The sequence below is a fragment of the Centruroides vittatus genome, unplaced genomic scaffold (genome assembly GCF_030686945.1).
Source record: "Centruroides vittatus isolate TY-2023 unplaced genomic scaffold, ASM3068694v2 contig_458, whole genome shotgun sequence".
Lineage (NCBI taxonomy): Eukaryota > Metazoa > Arthropoda > Arachnida > Scorpiones > Buthidae > Centruroides > Centruroides vittatus.
Genome location: NW_027122254.1, coordinates 486,768 through 502,586, shown reverse-complemented (window position 1 = coordinate 502,586; position 15,819 = coordinate 486,768). Strand labels below are relative to the sequence as shown.

General features: G+C 29.8%; 2 protein-coding genes and 1 long non-coding RNA gene across 5 annotated transcripts in view; 1 reads left to right on the top strand and 2 right to left on the bottom strand.

Annotated features, from left to right (window-relative positions):
- Positions 1-11,922, bottom strand: part of LOC136977391 (putative leucine-rich repeat-containing protein DDB_G0290503) — a 100,867-nt gene extending 88,945 nt beyond the window's left edge. The window contains exon 1 of the mRNA XM_067272851.1: positions 11,887-11,922. Within this exon, the coding sequence (XP_067128952.1) occupies positions 11,887-11,907 (21 nt within the window). The 5' untranslated portion in view covers positions 11,908-11,922. The remainder of the gene's footprint in view (positions 1-11,886) is intronic.
- Positions 1-15,819, top strand: part of LOC136977393 (paired box protein Pax-5-like) — a 65,416-nt gene that overhangs the window by 337 nt on the left and 49,260 nt on the right. For all 3 annotated transcript variants that reach the window (XM_067272853.1, XM_067272854.1, XM_067272855.1), the window contains exon 2: positions 2,094-2,311. In XM_067272853.1, the coding sequence (XP_067128954.1) occupies positions 2,197-2,311 (115 nt within the window). In that variant the 5' untranslated portion in view covers positions 2,094-2,196. The remainder of the gene's footprint in view (positions 1-2,093; positions 2,312-15,819) is intronic.
- LOC136977407 (uncharacterized) lies at positions 4,009-5,704 on the bottom strand. Its single transcript, XR_010881081.1, has 3 exons — positions 5,675-5,704; positions 5,540-5,604; positions 4,009-4,066 (listed from the first exon to the last, which is right to left on the bottom strand). It is a non-coding gene; the product is annotated as an uncharacterized lncRNA (long non-coding RNA).

The window sequence follows — 15,819 nt, the reverse complement described above, 5'->3', positions numbered from 1 at the left end:
ATGTAAAGAAAGCTTAGATATAGTTTGCAAAGTCAATTTTTTGTTAATAATTCTACTTCTGGTGTTTTATTGTTGTATTTGTTAAAACCCTTATCATCTTTTGTTTAAGGATTATCATTATCACCTTTCTTGCAGGCTGTAGTTATAGATTATGAGACAACGTACAGCACAGTACCTAAAAAGTTAACTTGTAAATAGTTTATGTCAATAGATCTTAACTGTAAACATACATCCTTGAATCCTCACAACTATACTGAAAAGGAGTTAACGTTTATTTAATATACTGTTGAAACTTTACAGCCTGCTGATCTTTACTGTTGACTTAATATAATTACAGACACTTTGGAGTTGTATAATTAATGTGTCTTTAGCTTAAGGATATATAATGAATAAGTCGTAGGCATAGTTTTTGTACAGTAAATCTTCAACTAGAAGTTATACTCTGACTGATCTTTAGTGTTGTAGTCTATCAATGAATCTATAGATTGAGCATTTTTACTTTGGCATACTTACATTCAATGGATCATTGCAGCATTATAATTAGCGGATCTTTGTAGATATATATGTTAATTATCTAATCTTTAATCTGAGATTCATCTCCAATGAATCTTTCATTATAAAAATATGGAATAAGATGGTGTATTTTGCATAAATTTTAAGAGTTTTTGCTATAATTTGTGGTTCTCACCTTAGAGTTTAACGCTATTACAGCACGTTGCTTAACTGTAAGCATGCATTTTATATAACTTTATTTACAAAATAGTGGGCCAATCAGGCTTTTAAATGCATTAAATCATCTTCTAAGGATTCAAATTGGGTTAGGAAGTTGTAATACATGTTTATTCTCAATACATATCCCACTCGATAAGCTGCCTGTTGACATAGCATCACATATTATAACGTTCCCCTGTACAAATAAAACGGTTTTTACAGCTGCGATTCATAGAAACGAAGCTTTTGTTATAAGTGTGAGAGGCCCTTTACTTGTTATAAAAAAATGTGCCAAGTTTTCATGGCTCTTGGCAAGAGTATAAATTTTTTAAAATTTGATCAAAGCTCAGTCATATGACCTTAATACGTACAGAAAAAGGTGTAGATTAAATTTCATTGTTATAAACTGATGATGTTATGATATAAAAAGTGGGAGGAGAAGGCCCCAATATGTAATTATGTTTCACTATAGAATGCTTCTTCTCGAGTCAGAACAAAAGAAAAGTAAAGTAGAACGCCATCATCTTAATTCTTTCGTCTTTCGAAGGATTATAGGTCAAGATATATTACCATTGTTTGTCTCATCTGCCTAAAAAAAGGGGCCTCTTGCGTAGGCAACGGTCCCCCGTCTAAGTGAAGTAAAATTTGAAAAAATAAAAATAATAATAAGTTGTTTCTAACGTAATTTTTGCGTAAGACTGGTTTCACTCGGGGTCATTCACATCGTGACCCCTAGTTGGTCCGTCCATGTGGGAACCACCGCGAGTGGTCCGGCCCTCCCGTGATCATAGCTGACTAATTAACACACTGATGTCTGTTCATTTCCTACACGCCGTCTACAAGATCCTGAAGCGCAGTGCTTCAAGAATTTTGCCTTCTACAATGCCAAAATTTGGTGTAATTTTAACAAAATTTGAAGGTGACAAAAAGTAATCAATCCTTAATAAAATTTCCTAATTTGGTGCCTAAAACTTTAATAGTTTTTAAGTTATATAGAAGAAACTGTTAAGATTTATCACACCTCACGCTCTTGCAGCAAGGGCATATAACTTTTGAATTATGATCGATTTTACTTATGATAACTGATACTGAGTACAATAACAATCAGGCATTGCTTTAAGGTTAATTTTCGAACTTAATAAGGTAGATGGAAAGTTTTGTGGAGCCATTTAGTATCTACACAGAATTACAAGTCTTATCTGAGAACAATGGGCTAATTTTATTGTTGGCTATTTCGCAAGTGAAATAGTAAAGTATTGCTCGGTAACCAATAACACGAAGCCAATTAGGGATTCTTAAAAAAACGTGCTTCACTCCCTCGCATTTTTGTGACCACAACAAAACTCATATTAATTTTTTTCCCCTTGCTCTTTCCTATACAGGTGTCTTCTGAGTGTGACTTGGGATACTTGTGACATTATTGGTGAAGTGTGAGTCTCCTTCGACAGCTTGGATCACCCTTTTTGGGCTGCGGGAGAAGGAATTATGCAGGACGAGGTATACGCCACGTCCATGGGAGGATCAAGTTTAACTCTGGTGGACATAGCCAATCCTCATCAAGGTCTTTCTAATATGATAGAACAAGAACCAAAGAAGAAGCGTAAGTAGCACTTTAAACGCTTTGCAATCTTTATATTGAAGACCTATCCAGTCTTAGTCTCTTTGTATAGTATCTACATGTTCTCTGTAAAGAGAGCCTTCAGCAATTTTATCGGGTGCTTCACTTACAAGTTAGATCTATAAAACTCTCATTGATCATGATTGATGTCATTCTGCAAAAACAAACTAGGTTTGATTGATTGATTGATCGAGTTCGAAAACAGAAAGCGTGTTGTACTTGAATGTGGCATCGCGTGCGAACACCCAGTTGGCCAATCTGTCAGGAGCAATTGTGTCGTGACAGCCTTGCATCGTGACAGCTCACCAAACCACTCGCTATTCACTGGTTTATTATGTCACTAGCTTAATTATGGAGAACATCTAGTTTTTTTTTTAACTGCTTATGCCGTATTGTGTAAAAAGTGAAGATGATATGTATCGAAATTTATCTGCTTCCTCTTAAAAAAAAAAGAAGGTGCACCCTACTGTAGGAGCCAGGATGTAGTATTCTTCCCCTTTTCAATTGTGCATGGAGTAATGACTCCTATTTGTGGGACCTTTGACTGTTCCCTGAATGAAGTAATGACAGGATGGTAGTTTTTTTTATACTTTTACAGAGGTGACGATTTCTCGGAAGAATCTTATTGTGTTTTTTTTAATAATATTTTTAACCTTCTTCTTCTAGCCAACTAAACTCTTACTTTACGCTATACCTTCCACTTTCGATCTTAAGACATTCGATGAAATGCTACAACAATGGACACTTCGACATTTATGGCGTTCGCTACAACTGTCTCTTCTAACACAGGATCAGTGTGGGTCATTCGAGTGACCTTTCACCTTACAGGAATATTAAAATTTTACGTTTTATACTGTAAAGTTTCAATGAAACTTAGAAGATCTTTCCTTAATTTCCTACTTAGTAATGGATCTAAACAGAGCGGGAGTTTATGTATGTATAAAAACTATGCGAAAAACGATCATAGCCTGTAGGAAAAATATTTTTTAGTGCGATTTTAGGACGAAATGAGGAAATCGAAGCATGACATATTCAGTAACAGGCAGTTCTGATAGATAAAAACTTCGGGTTACAGGAAACTCGGTCACATAAACTCAGTCACGTGACAGGGTGCGTTGAACAAAATCGTGAACACGAATATATATTTTGCTGCTTCCCTACATTACCATTTGTGTTAACAGTTTCCAAATTTAGATGTATTTTTTTTTTGTATTGTTATATTGAAGATTTTTGAAAAATTATCATCGTTAAATCATTTTCTTCTTCTTCATTTCTTTTTCTTTCTTTCTTCTTTTTAAAGTTGAATATTTCCTGTGTGTTTAAATCTAAACAACTCGAGCATATAGACAATTTGAAAGTTGATGATGGTTCACACATTGTTATTGTTTCTGCATAACTTGATGCGCTTTTTGAAAGATTTGTACGTTGCTTCAAGTAATTTACACGAAAATGCAGTTTTTCTTTTGAGAAATTTTTGACATTTATAACGTGATTATATAAATTTTTCATGTATTTCGAGCATAATCATGTGACTTTACAGACTTTACATGCGTTTTTTCTTTATTCTAGAACATAGAAATTTTATCGATTCTTGTGGTCGTTTCTTGAAGTAGTTTACTGAAAATGCTGGTTTTCTAAATTTCAGCAACTAAAACGTGATTCTATAAATTCTTAATGTGTTTCGAGCATCTATAACGTCATTTTATAGATTTTTACATAAGCTTTTTTATTCTCGAACTGTAGAAAATTTTATGAATCATTTTAGCATTAACTCGAATTCATATATAAGTTCAAAGATAAATATGCATATATTTATGCCCAAGCATCAGAATATGAATCCGAGCATTTATATCTATAAATATTATATATTTATTTATTTATTTAAAAATATAAAAATTTGGAATAGAATTTCATCTCATATAATGCAACTTACATTTTTTATGGAATTTCTTGTAGAATCTAAATAAAATTGTAGAAACTTTGACCTGGTTTTTATCTAAACATTGTAAATTTATCAAATTTTAGCTTTAGAATGCAACTTATTATTCATTATTTCTCAGAATACTTCCACTAGAATCTATAAGAACTAGATTTTCAGAGCCCTCTTCATCTCAGCACTTTTAAATTATCAAACCATCAAAATTTGAATTAGAAATTTAATTCCTTTAAATGCATTTTTTTTTCAAGCAATATTTTGTGAAATCTAAAGACTTTATCGGCAATTTTGGAGTCAGTTTTCATTTCAAAACCACTATAAAAATGACATATTTTTGCCGAATTTTATCTCAGAATGCAACTTAAATCCATTTCTCCTACAATTCTGGATCTATTTTTCGTTTCAACACACTCAATTTATGAAATATAAAATTCTAGTTGAAAAAATACGCATTTCAACCTTGAAAATACAACTTTTTAAGCTATTTCCTTCACAGTCCAAATAAATTGTGTAAATTTTGGAGTCAGAACAATCCAAACATACAAAAATCTAACAGCATCTACCTTAATTTTGATAAATTTCGACCCTGGAAATTTACTCTCCAACGCATTTTTTCCATAAAAAAGTCTTAGAAAATTTTGTTAAATATTTTAAACTCGACCCTCAACTCAATAACAAGAGGTCTAATGTTATGTCTCTCCACCAGTTTTACTTGTATAATTATCTTCGACGTCGTAAAACATTGTCATTGCTTTTCAAACAATTTGCCAGGTTTTATTTCTCCCATAGACAATCTGGACTATTTCCAAAGAAAAATATATACACACACACAAACACACATATATATATAAATAAATATATATATATATATTTTATTTTTTATTCTTATTCTTTTCTAAGGTGTAGTTGAGTTAGTTTCCCCCCTTAAAATTTTTTCTTAACATTGTTATGCGTATTTGTATAGGAACGGTTGGAATTTCTTCGTGGCGCCATTATTGCTATCGTCGGGCTAATGAAAACTATTGTTACTGCTTTACAACTATATTATAGTGGTAGTACTTGTTATAAGATGCTATATTAACATTACAGTAGGGTGGTAGGGGTGGTGTTTCACGTATCTATCCTGTCGCCTGTGTTATGTGAATGCTCGGAATTCCTTCGTAAAACATAGCTTTTTCTATATTTTTTAACCCATAAAATGTCGTTCCCATGCGTGTTTTCGCTTCTTTAGTAGCTATATAATCGTTTCCATAATCATTATTTACCATGCTTACCAGAAAATCTAGATCTTTACTCTCCTTTCATCTTCGAAAGAATCGTGTTGCTGCTGTTATTACTGCTATATTGTTGGATATTTTTAGTAAAATGTTGTTAAATTAATTAATTTAAACATTTTCATGAATATTTACCATTTATTTTTCATAAAAACATGATATTGTACAGTAAGTGTTGCTCCTTTCTTAAGTAATTAGGGCTGGTTAATAATAAAACCATGCTTTTAACAAAGAATTAATAGTAAATTGTACAGTACTCATAATTGTTATTATTTACCATTGTTTAGAAAGCATATTAAATTTATTTAATAATTATTACTCATTTTTAATGCTTAAGAACAACACTTTTCCATAATTCTTTGTTACTAAGTTGCTGGAAGTAGTCTACTTTCCTGTACGTTGCTTCAATGATTTTCATGCTATGTAATGAAAATTGTTTCCATAATTATAGTTCATTTGATACGTTTAAACAATTAAAAGAAATTATCAAAAAATTCCTATCAGATTTATCATAAAATTTCTATTTTCAGGAGAAAAATTACAGTTTTTATACTCTTAAAACTTCAATTTTTTAAAGGTTAAATAATTGAAATCTTATAAATATTCAAATAATATAAAAACAAAAACATAATTAATCATAAATAGTTAATAATAACATAAATTTCCACATAAAAAACACAATAGAAAAGCTAAATTTAATCATCTAGGGACGTTTAAGTTTCAAAAATCTTAATTTTCCTTGTGTGTATACGTATGTATATATATGTGTGTGTGTGTTTATGTGATTCATCGTTGAACTATTTTGAGAAACATTGATTACCAGGAAGTGCAACAGATATATTTTAACGTTATTTTGTTGTCAGCAATTTTGTTTTTCTTCTTCTCTTTCTTTTTTTACATCGTTTAGAGACTCCTTGCGCTGGTTTTCGTGAAAATTTCATTATATTTGTAAGCACTTTATAAGCTTTAACAATTTCCAAATTAAGAATTCTTACATAAAAGAATTGTTTCCAAGATTTAGCAACACATAAACATAGGTTAAATGAGGGAAAACAAGTGTAAAAGGGCAACCCGCCTCTGTGGCGTCTTTAAAACCAGTTGGGAGGTCTTTGTGATTCGATTCTCTCTCATCCAACATGAAATTTTCGTGGAAAACATTCTTTATTTTAATTTTCCGACTGTTTTTTTTTTTTTTTTTTTAAGTCTTCTATGCGCTTTTAAATAGCTATAATTTGTAAAAGTGCGTGTTGACTCTGCACATAACAGTGAACCTAACGACCCTCGTTAGAATCTCATCTTTCACCCTCCAGAAAAATTAATTTTTTTTTTTTTTTTGAAGCTTTCCTCTATTCTACAGGGTTTTAGAATTAAATTATTATCTTATTTTTAAATTTATCTTCATATTTTACAGAAATTAATAAATTCTAACAATATACAATTACATTTTTTCCTGTAAGTTAGCATTGTTTCGATTCGTTTCCATTGTTTTTACCGTTTTTCCTCATACATTTTTCAGAGATTCACATCAATTTTTAGATAAATATATAAAATTCTTTAGTTAAAAATAATTCAACTTTAAGGTTGATGTTAGTTATTCCATTTTCTTAATCTGAAATGCAATTGTAACTAAGTAATACACGCTCCCTTTACAAACACGGCTTCTTCTTTGCTTTAATTTTCAACCCATTAGAGACCCAAAAAAGAATATTATTAAGCAACATTCGCACATTCGCGTTTCTTAGAAAAAATACGTTTTCCTTCCTCAATCGCGCTTAATTAAATAAAAACTAGTTAATACATTATAACCACTTTAATCACGATTTATTCTAATGGCCATCGATAAAAATGCTTGTTTTATATTCTTTGTATTATATACGAGAGTGCTAAAATCGGGAAATCTTCTTAACGAACAAGCTTACCTCTGTATAGCCCTACTAAATTATAGATAGGAAGAGGGGCCTAGAGCAATATCTTCACTAATTTCCGGCATGCGCTTACCAGCTGACTCGATAAGGTTAAGGGTCAGCAACTGCTTTACTTCTTTAATATCTCCCCATCTGTTTGATGTGTACACAATCTGGATGTTTAAAGAACTGGTTCGGTGCAGAAGGGAAGTTTTAATAATGTAACATCATTAAAAATGTTAAGGGATGACTTATAGAATAAGGCAATTGTCCTGATGCAACGATTTTTTAGGCACAAAGAATTGAAAATTATTCATTTTTATAATTAAAATATTATCTTTTAAATTGATAAATTCGATTATTTTAGTAAATAATAAAGATATACACCTCAAAGTTAGTTAAAAAGGCCTCACAAAACATTCTAAATCAAGAAAATCTTTTTCACCTTACAATTTTTGAATAAAAATGCCTCAATTTATGTTAGAATCTGAATGAAAAGGCCTCAAATTATCTTAAAATCGCATTCAAAGACTTTAATTTTTGTTAAAATTTTAACCAAAATGCCTAAATTTATCTTACAATCTGAATGAAAAGGCGTTAATTTATCTTAAAATATCATTTACAAAAGACCTTAATTTATCTTAGAAACATTGTAAAAATAATTTCAATTTATCTTATTACTTTACTGTAAAGGCCTTAAATTAATTTTTTTTTCCTTAATCTTATTCAAAAGACTTTAATTTATCTTTAAATATCACCAGAAAAACTTCAATTTATCTTTGGATCAAATTCAAAAGGTTCTAATTTATCTTAAAATCTTATTCAAAAGGCCTTAATTTATCTTCAAATCTTGATCAAAGGCTTGAATTTGTTCTCGATTTTATTAAAAGGATAATAATTCTTCCAGATCTTTAGTTAAAAATTTAATAAATTTAAGGAAAAAAAATGAAGAAAATAATTAAAATTTTTTAATTAAAGTAGTAAAATGTGTTTAACATTAAGTAAAATTAATTAAAATTAATATAAATTAATTAAAAAACATAAAAAATTCAGCTAAAGGCCTCTTAACTCGACAATTTTCGAGTAATTTCCTATAAATTTTAAGCAGTTAACACCTAAAAAAATCCATTTTTAAAAGCAAATTTCTTTTTAAATTATTAAAAATTAATTAAATTTTAATAATTTCGGCCATATTATGAATATTTTTCCTAGTGCCGAACACGGCATACGATTATAACTAAGGTAGTATGGTGTCATGTCGTACAGTAAATGTATTATGTGCGTGGACGTGATTCGTACAGTCGATAGCGTTACGTTGATGCCAACGAACGTCAGTAAAGCGTCTCTTCCGTACCAAGTCATCTACAGCTCCTCCCATTCCGTTACACACGGTTGAACAAATCAAGTTTAGATCCTCCCTCCTGTATTCGAGCGCTATTGGTTTATAAATGTGTCAATTTCTTTTTTGATTTTTTTGAAAATTCAAATATTTCTGTGCAGATTTTCGCTTTTAATCCTTAAAAAATATTCAAAAAATTAAATAATTTATCCTTCAACACGTGGTTTTATCATTCAATCCTTTGAATCATACGTGATTCACCAATTAGTATATAAAGTTAATGATCGTCTCACTCTAATTATTGAAGATTAAACAGTAATTAGGACCTGAAATGATTCTTTTCTTTACTAATAGTTAAAATGTATAATAGCCTCTTAAACGTTTAGTAAAATGTTGCATAAAATGTACTGTACTGTACAGTATATAGTGTATTGTACACTATTCAGCCTACTCATTATTCATAACGCACTTCTTTATTTGATGGAGCGATAAGGGTAATACTGTAGACTCATGCTCAATAAATTCGTCATGGTTCCTTACTAAACTCTTCAATCTTAACCAAATTTGGCAAAAGATTAAAGAATCTGTATCTTTATCCATGTGTCAAATTTTAGAATTCTAGCCCTCGTATTTCGTGAGTTATCTCCTTTTGTATTCCTACTGATTTTACTATATAAATAGCATAAAACCGAAGTTATGGTTCCCAACGAAATAGTTTGATCGTAACTAAATTTGGTATTTAACCAGAAATTGTGAAAATCGAATCATAAGGTAAATTTTAAAGCCGCAGACCTCATAGATTTTTAGATATTGGCGATAGTATTTTCGAACTCTTCATTTTATTAATCTGAAAATTTGGTTGTAGTTCCTCTTCAAATAAACCAAACGTAACTAAATTCTGCCAATAGTAAGAAATTATATGAATAAAACTAATTGTAATTTTTCGTAATTGTAGTTTTAATAGATTTTGATATATAAATGACTGAATTTTGCGATCCTTTAGCGTATACAGAACATAAATTCGGCTGTGGTTCCTCAATAAATAATCCTACCTTAATGAAATTCTGCATATACGAAGAACAATATGCCAAACGCTTACAATGTAACAAGTAACATAAATAAATATCACACAATCTAATTAACTCACGCACAAAGTTTCATAACTCTAACCATAACGGTTACGGAAATATTACCAAGTCAATTATAAAAACTCATTAGGGCTTTTTTTTCTTACATAAATAAGTATAAAATTAATTAAAAATTTAAAAAAATATAGTGTTTTAAACAAGAAGAAATTTATTAAACTATGCCATTCATAAAATAGATGTTGCAGATTGTATCCGAAGCAAGTTGTCCACCTTTCATATTTCGTAACCTTGAATTATGAAAAGGCAGTAGCAAATTATTGTTCGTCTACCGGTCTAGCGTGTGTAGAGGCCAACAAAATGATAGCCTCAGGCATAACTATACGACAGGTTGAAGTTTCATTCACTTCCATTATACTTTTCCCTTCCTCTGCACTCTATATGCTTACGACTACCTGCTTGAGTAAGCTCAACCGAACAGTTTAAGAACAATTATACATTTATACAACCGATTGATCATGTAAAAATATATATTTTTTTAAACTCGATTTTATGTTTTCTTAAGAAAAACATACTTAAGTTTATCTAGCATAAACAATTTTTACTATACTTCAGATAGTAATTGTTCGTTTCTTACGCTTCTAACGTAAAGTATTGATATTATAAAAAAATTAAATACATTGTTCTAAGATTGAAATTATGCCTGGGAGCGTGTTTAAATAAAAAAACAAGCAAAAAATCCGGAAAATTCCGCTTGAATATGTTTTATAACTGTTAAAAACTTTTCAAATATGTAAACGATTAATTTAAATACTGAAATTGAGTAAGCCGCCATTTTGAGAAGTTTAATGTATATTAAACATTTCTAAAGGCGGAAAATTTATAATTTTAACTTGAAAAAATACATAAAAAACTATTCGAAATATCCCAAGGTGAAGTAATATTGTTTATTGTTTATTTAGTGCTTGCCACTTCATACCAATACATGGAACGAGTTTGGTGTCTAACCCAATTCTCAGTAGTCTTTTCATCTACAATGACTCACCAACCTGCTACTGTAAAACATTAACAATTACTTTATAACTGTATAAAAGTTAAAGTTTAATTTTCTATTTATAGTAAGGTATAATTCCCATGTTACTACGAGCGGTCACCCCGCAGGTAGCAATGGAAGTTCCCTGGACGATTTCCTGTCTCCAACCTGTTGTTTAACTTCTTCTCTCTCGACTAAGACTATTTCTCATTATCAATGAATGTTAATTGAAGTCTCGTAATTAAAATATAATAAAAGTTTTCCTACACTCCTTCAATCTTATTCCCTCACTGTAATTACTATCTGTGGAGTCTGTTTTAAATTCTGTTTCTCAGCAATTTTATCATTTATTAATGCTTAAATACGCGATAAGCATCCTATTATATGTAAATTTCTTTTAATTTTACACTAACGAGCATAATTTTTATTATTATACAAATTTTTAGTTTGTTTTGGCACCGTTATGGGATGTAGCGATCGTACATTTTAAAAAATCTAAAATGTTATTTATTTTAAAAATAAAAAAATGTAATAAAATTTTAATTTTAATTTTAATTAATCCAACATTACTTAATTAAATAATTAAAAAATAATTAGTATAGAAATTTCAGCATGATTAGTTTATTTGAAAACTGTTTGCTAGAAAGATTGCAGCAGCCATTTGGTTTTAGACAACATTTTAAAATGATTTAATGTAAATCAAGACTTTAAAAATAATAATATATAACTTACATTTTATATAACGATTAATTAATTAATTAAGTTAAATAGCTTAATAATTACTAAAAACCAGACGGCGCTGTCACTAAGAAAATGGTGTGAGTTTTATATACGTTTCAAAATTCGAAATTTAAAAAAAATTATCGAACATATTAAAACATTTTTAAGAAACCAAACAGCGCAATTAGACTTGTAACAATTAATAATATTAAATATTTATACTAAGCAAACAATTCGAAGATTTATCCTTCGAATTAAAAATTCACTTTTAATGTAATTTCTGCCATTTTTAACGCACGCAAAAGCGTAACATCGGCTATAAATAATTGCATAATGTTTTTAAACGTAATAAAAATCAAACAATTTTTCTTCACACGAACACGCCGCGGGTTATCGAAAGAATTAATTTAAATATTTCGCAGGGGAATAGGGGAAGGAAAGAAGGAAGAAGAAGAAGAAGGGCGCTAGCGCAACATATAAGAAAAAAGTATAATTTTTCTAATAAAGAAACAAATGTCTTTAAAAATCATTTATCATGCTATAAATTATAAATTAACATCTGTTTTATATTCAAAAAAGTAAATGCATACTTTTAAAAACTTGAAATATGTTATATACAAGCGCTTGTTTGATAGATTAAGTTTGCGTATTTTTTGATAGCCTCAGACTTAAAATGATGATTGATGATAACAATGACGAAGAAGGGATTTTTGGCATGAAAATCTCCTCTTACTTACGTCATTTCTTTTTTTTTTTTTTTTTTCGGGATACATTCTCACTCTTTCGTTCTCTCTCTCTCTTCTTCTTCTCTCCCTCCCCCACATTATTAATGAAGAGGGAAGATATCTGATTCAGATCGAAGTTTTATATTAGCTAATTAGTTTGAATAATGACGAGTCGGTCGGTGTGGGAAAGTAGATTATATTTCTTCAGTTTTCTTTTTTTCTCTTCTTGGTTATATTATTTATCTGGTAGAAGAGATGGAGAAGGGGGAAAAAAGAAAGAGAACAAGATGGAGGAAGGAAGGAAGAGGAGGGGGGAGAAAAAAAGTAGAGAAAATTCCTCCTACGCTACGGAAAAACCACGTTTCTCACGATGGATTACAATTAGAATTAATTGAAAACCCTTAGGGTATGTGTGATTTTTTTACACGTATACTTTACGAATGGTGCCAAACGAACAATTGATCGACAGGTTTCTATATTTTACATGAAAAAATTGGGAGGAAAAAACTGGGATTCTCTCGTTGATATGAAGACGTATCGCTGTGATTAGTAGTTACATTTCTATTTCCTATATAAAGTCGATTTTTTTATTTTACTCTTTATTATTATAATTATTTATATTATATGTATCGGTTATGATGATATTTATTTTAAATTTATATTATTTATTTTTTTCGCTCTTTTAAATAATTTTAACGGGCGTTTTAAATATATCGCGCAACAGATGGCAGCACGGACTCGAATTTATTTCGGTTTGTGACTTTTTTAAAGAAATCTGGTGAAAATTTTGAGATTTTTTTCTTTTGTGATTATTCGTTAATTATTTATTCTAATATTAAGTTTTCTGAATATTCGATTAATCACCTTTGATTGCCATCTTTTATATTATCTAACACCCCTGACTTCCGTGTAGGGTTCTGTTATTAATCAAAGAGATGGAATGGTCTTTAAGGTAGGTCATGTGACCGGAAACGGGAAGTCGCGGTTACGTGTAATCAAGATGTGTTAAGACGTGGGTTGTATGGGGAATATTAAACAGGTTGTCGACTTTACTACACTTAAAATGCATTAAAAATCAATACTTTAAATAATTTAATATAAATGGAAATTAAATTCGGCAACGTAACAGACAGACACACGGGACTTCCTTCGGAATATATCAGCTTAATTAACTGATAAATTTCATTTTAATTAATGAATTATTATTACTATAGAAGCGTAGGTGCTATTACAGTAACAATATAGTACACAATTCGACAATACATTAACAATAGAGGGACCGAATTCGTAGACAAAGCTTAATTAACTTCAATTTTTTATATTTGTTACTATATAAGCATAGAGAAAAAAAAAAAAGCATGCTTGTAATTGCAATAGCATAAGATTCGGCACAACAGCCAGGCAGCCATACAGACAGTTCCTACAACTTACTGCTGTAGAAACTAAATGCTTGCTACTATAGAAACAAAATTATATATATTTTTTAAAGGGTGGAATGATAAAATTCGACGTAACAGACAGACAGAGAGAGTTCCTATAGATTATTACAGATTAATTAATAAGTAACAAAGTTCATAAATACAGTTTTTTTAAGTATATAACTATAATAGGATAAAATTCGACAGACAGACAAACATACAGTTAGATTTCCTTTACTGTATTCAATAGCTTAATTAACTTACTACAAATTTTAATTAATTAGTTATTATTCTAGAAGCTAAATACATGCTACTATAGTAACAAAATTACATTTTTTTTTAAAGTAAAGAATGGAGGGATATAAGGGGGGAAATGTAACCTGTTATTGAAAAGATAACCTCTATTACTGATGCTACAATAGGTTTAATTTATTATTGTTTAATTATAGCAGATATTAAATAAGATTTTAATGCCGTAGACCTATGTAAAATGTCGAAATAATGTATTGTTTATCGTGTAAATTTGTTACTGTAAAGGTAACAAATGTATTGTTACTGTAGAAGCATTTACAGCACTTTTCTTGAGTAGCAAAAAACAATAAATTCGATACGTCTACGCATGTAAAGTTACTCTTGATTAATTTATGTATAATGGGGTGATGCTACTAAAAATTCGGGGTGTTTTCTGTATGTATGGATGTTATTACTTGGGGGCACGATCTTGTTTATTCATTTTGAAGCTTAATAACTCCCATACCTTTCGTCGAAAATTTCTGAAATTTTGCAGGGGGGTTGGTATATTAAGGGGCTTGATGCTATTAAATTTTGGTGGTTAAAGGTCGAGGGGATGGGGAGATAGAGGGAGTCGTGTGTCATGTCTCGAGTAGGGTCGGACTTAATGACGATTTTACTCGTTAGTAGCATTTACAATTTTTTACAAAACTCCTCTCTCCCCTGAAAATTAAGCTTTTTGCCGTTTTATAATAATTAATAATATAAAAAGGATTAATAAAATATGGTAATAGATGGCGTCACACGCAATTTTAAGTGTTTTCGCCGGGAAAGTTACATAACTCGTTGCTAGATTTTGTTTCTTTTTATATAAGAAACATTAGATAGGATCTAATGTAAAACTTGTTTAATAATTTTACTATTAAGTTTATTACAGTATGAAAAAAAAAATTTTTTTTCGTTCTATTTGTAATTGGAATTGCTAGTTAAACAAGGTCTTCACGCTACTTCAGGTACAAAATTACTATTGTAGATGCTCGTTTAGATCAATAGTTTCCATTACTAATTTGATAATTGGCCTGTTATTTTAGACTTTATATTGTTGCTGAAGTAGTAACCTTTATAATAGTTTAAAGCATAGTATTAAAATTTCAAAACAATGTATACATTAATAACCTAGAGATGGCGCTATCAACCTACAGTTATTTGTTACTGTAGAAGTAGTACTGTAATGTAGTATAGTAGCCTATAGTATTGTATTGCGGTATCACACTATAATTAGACTTACACTACTGGGAACAAGTGATTGCTGATTAAAAGCTTCATCGCTAGTTTATTTGGCCTGTTTTCCAATAGAAATTAGCAAAAAACACATTATATTATACTTAAACCTACAACAGGAACAGGCTAGTGTTTATTTTAAACATGGTGGCTGCTACAAAACCTTAATTTTTATATCCTTATTTCTCACTAAAGTACACATTTCAACTGGAAAATGGCTTCTTTTCAAGCAAAAACATTCCAAAACCTTAATTAAAGCGATTGTGATATTGCAGTAGTTTTTATATTATGGATAAATAATGCATATTTATCCATAATATAAAACACTTAAAAAATACTTGAAACTATAACTTAAACGGTCTACTACTGTAATAACAAAAATAATTAAAATAAATTTAAAAATAGCTTCAATACTCAACAGTACAGTAAGAAAAATCATCTGCCTTTATTTTTATTATTACTGTAGCAGTACATACTATTATAGTAAGGAAAAACAAAATTTTAAATACACAAAAATGATATAATACGTTTAATATCAAATATT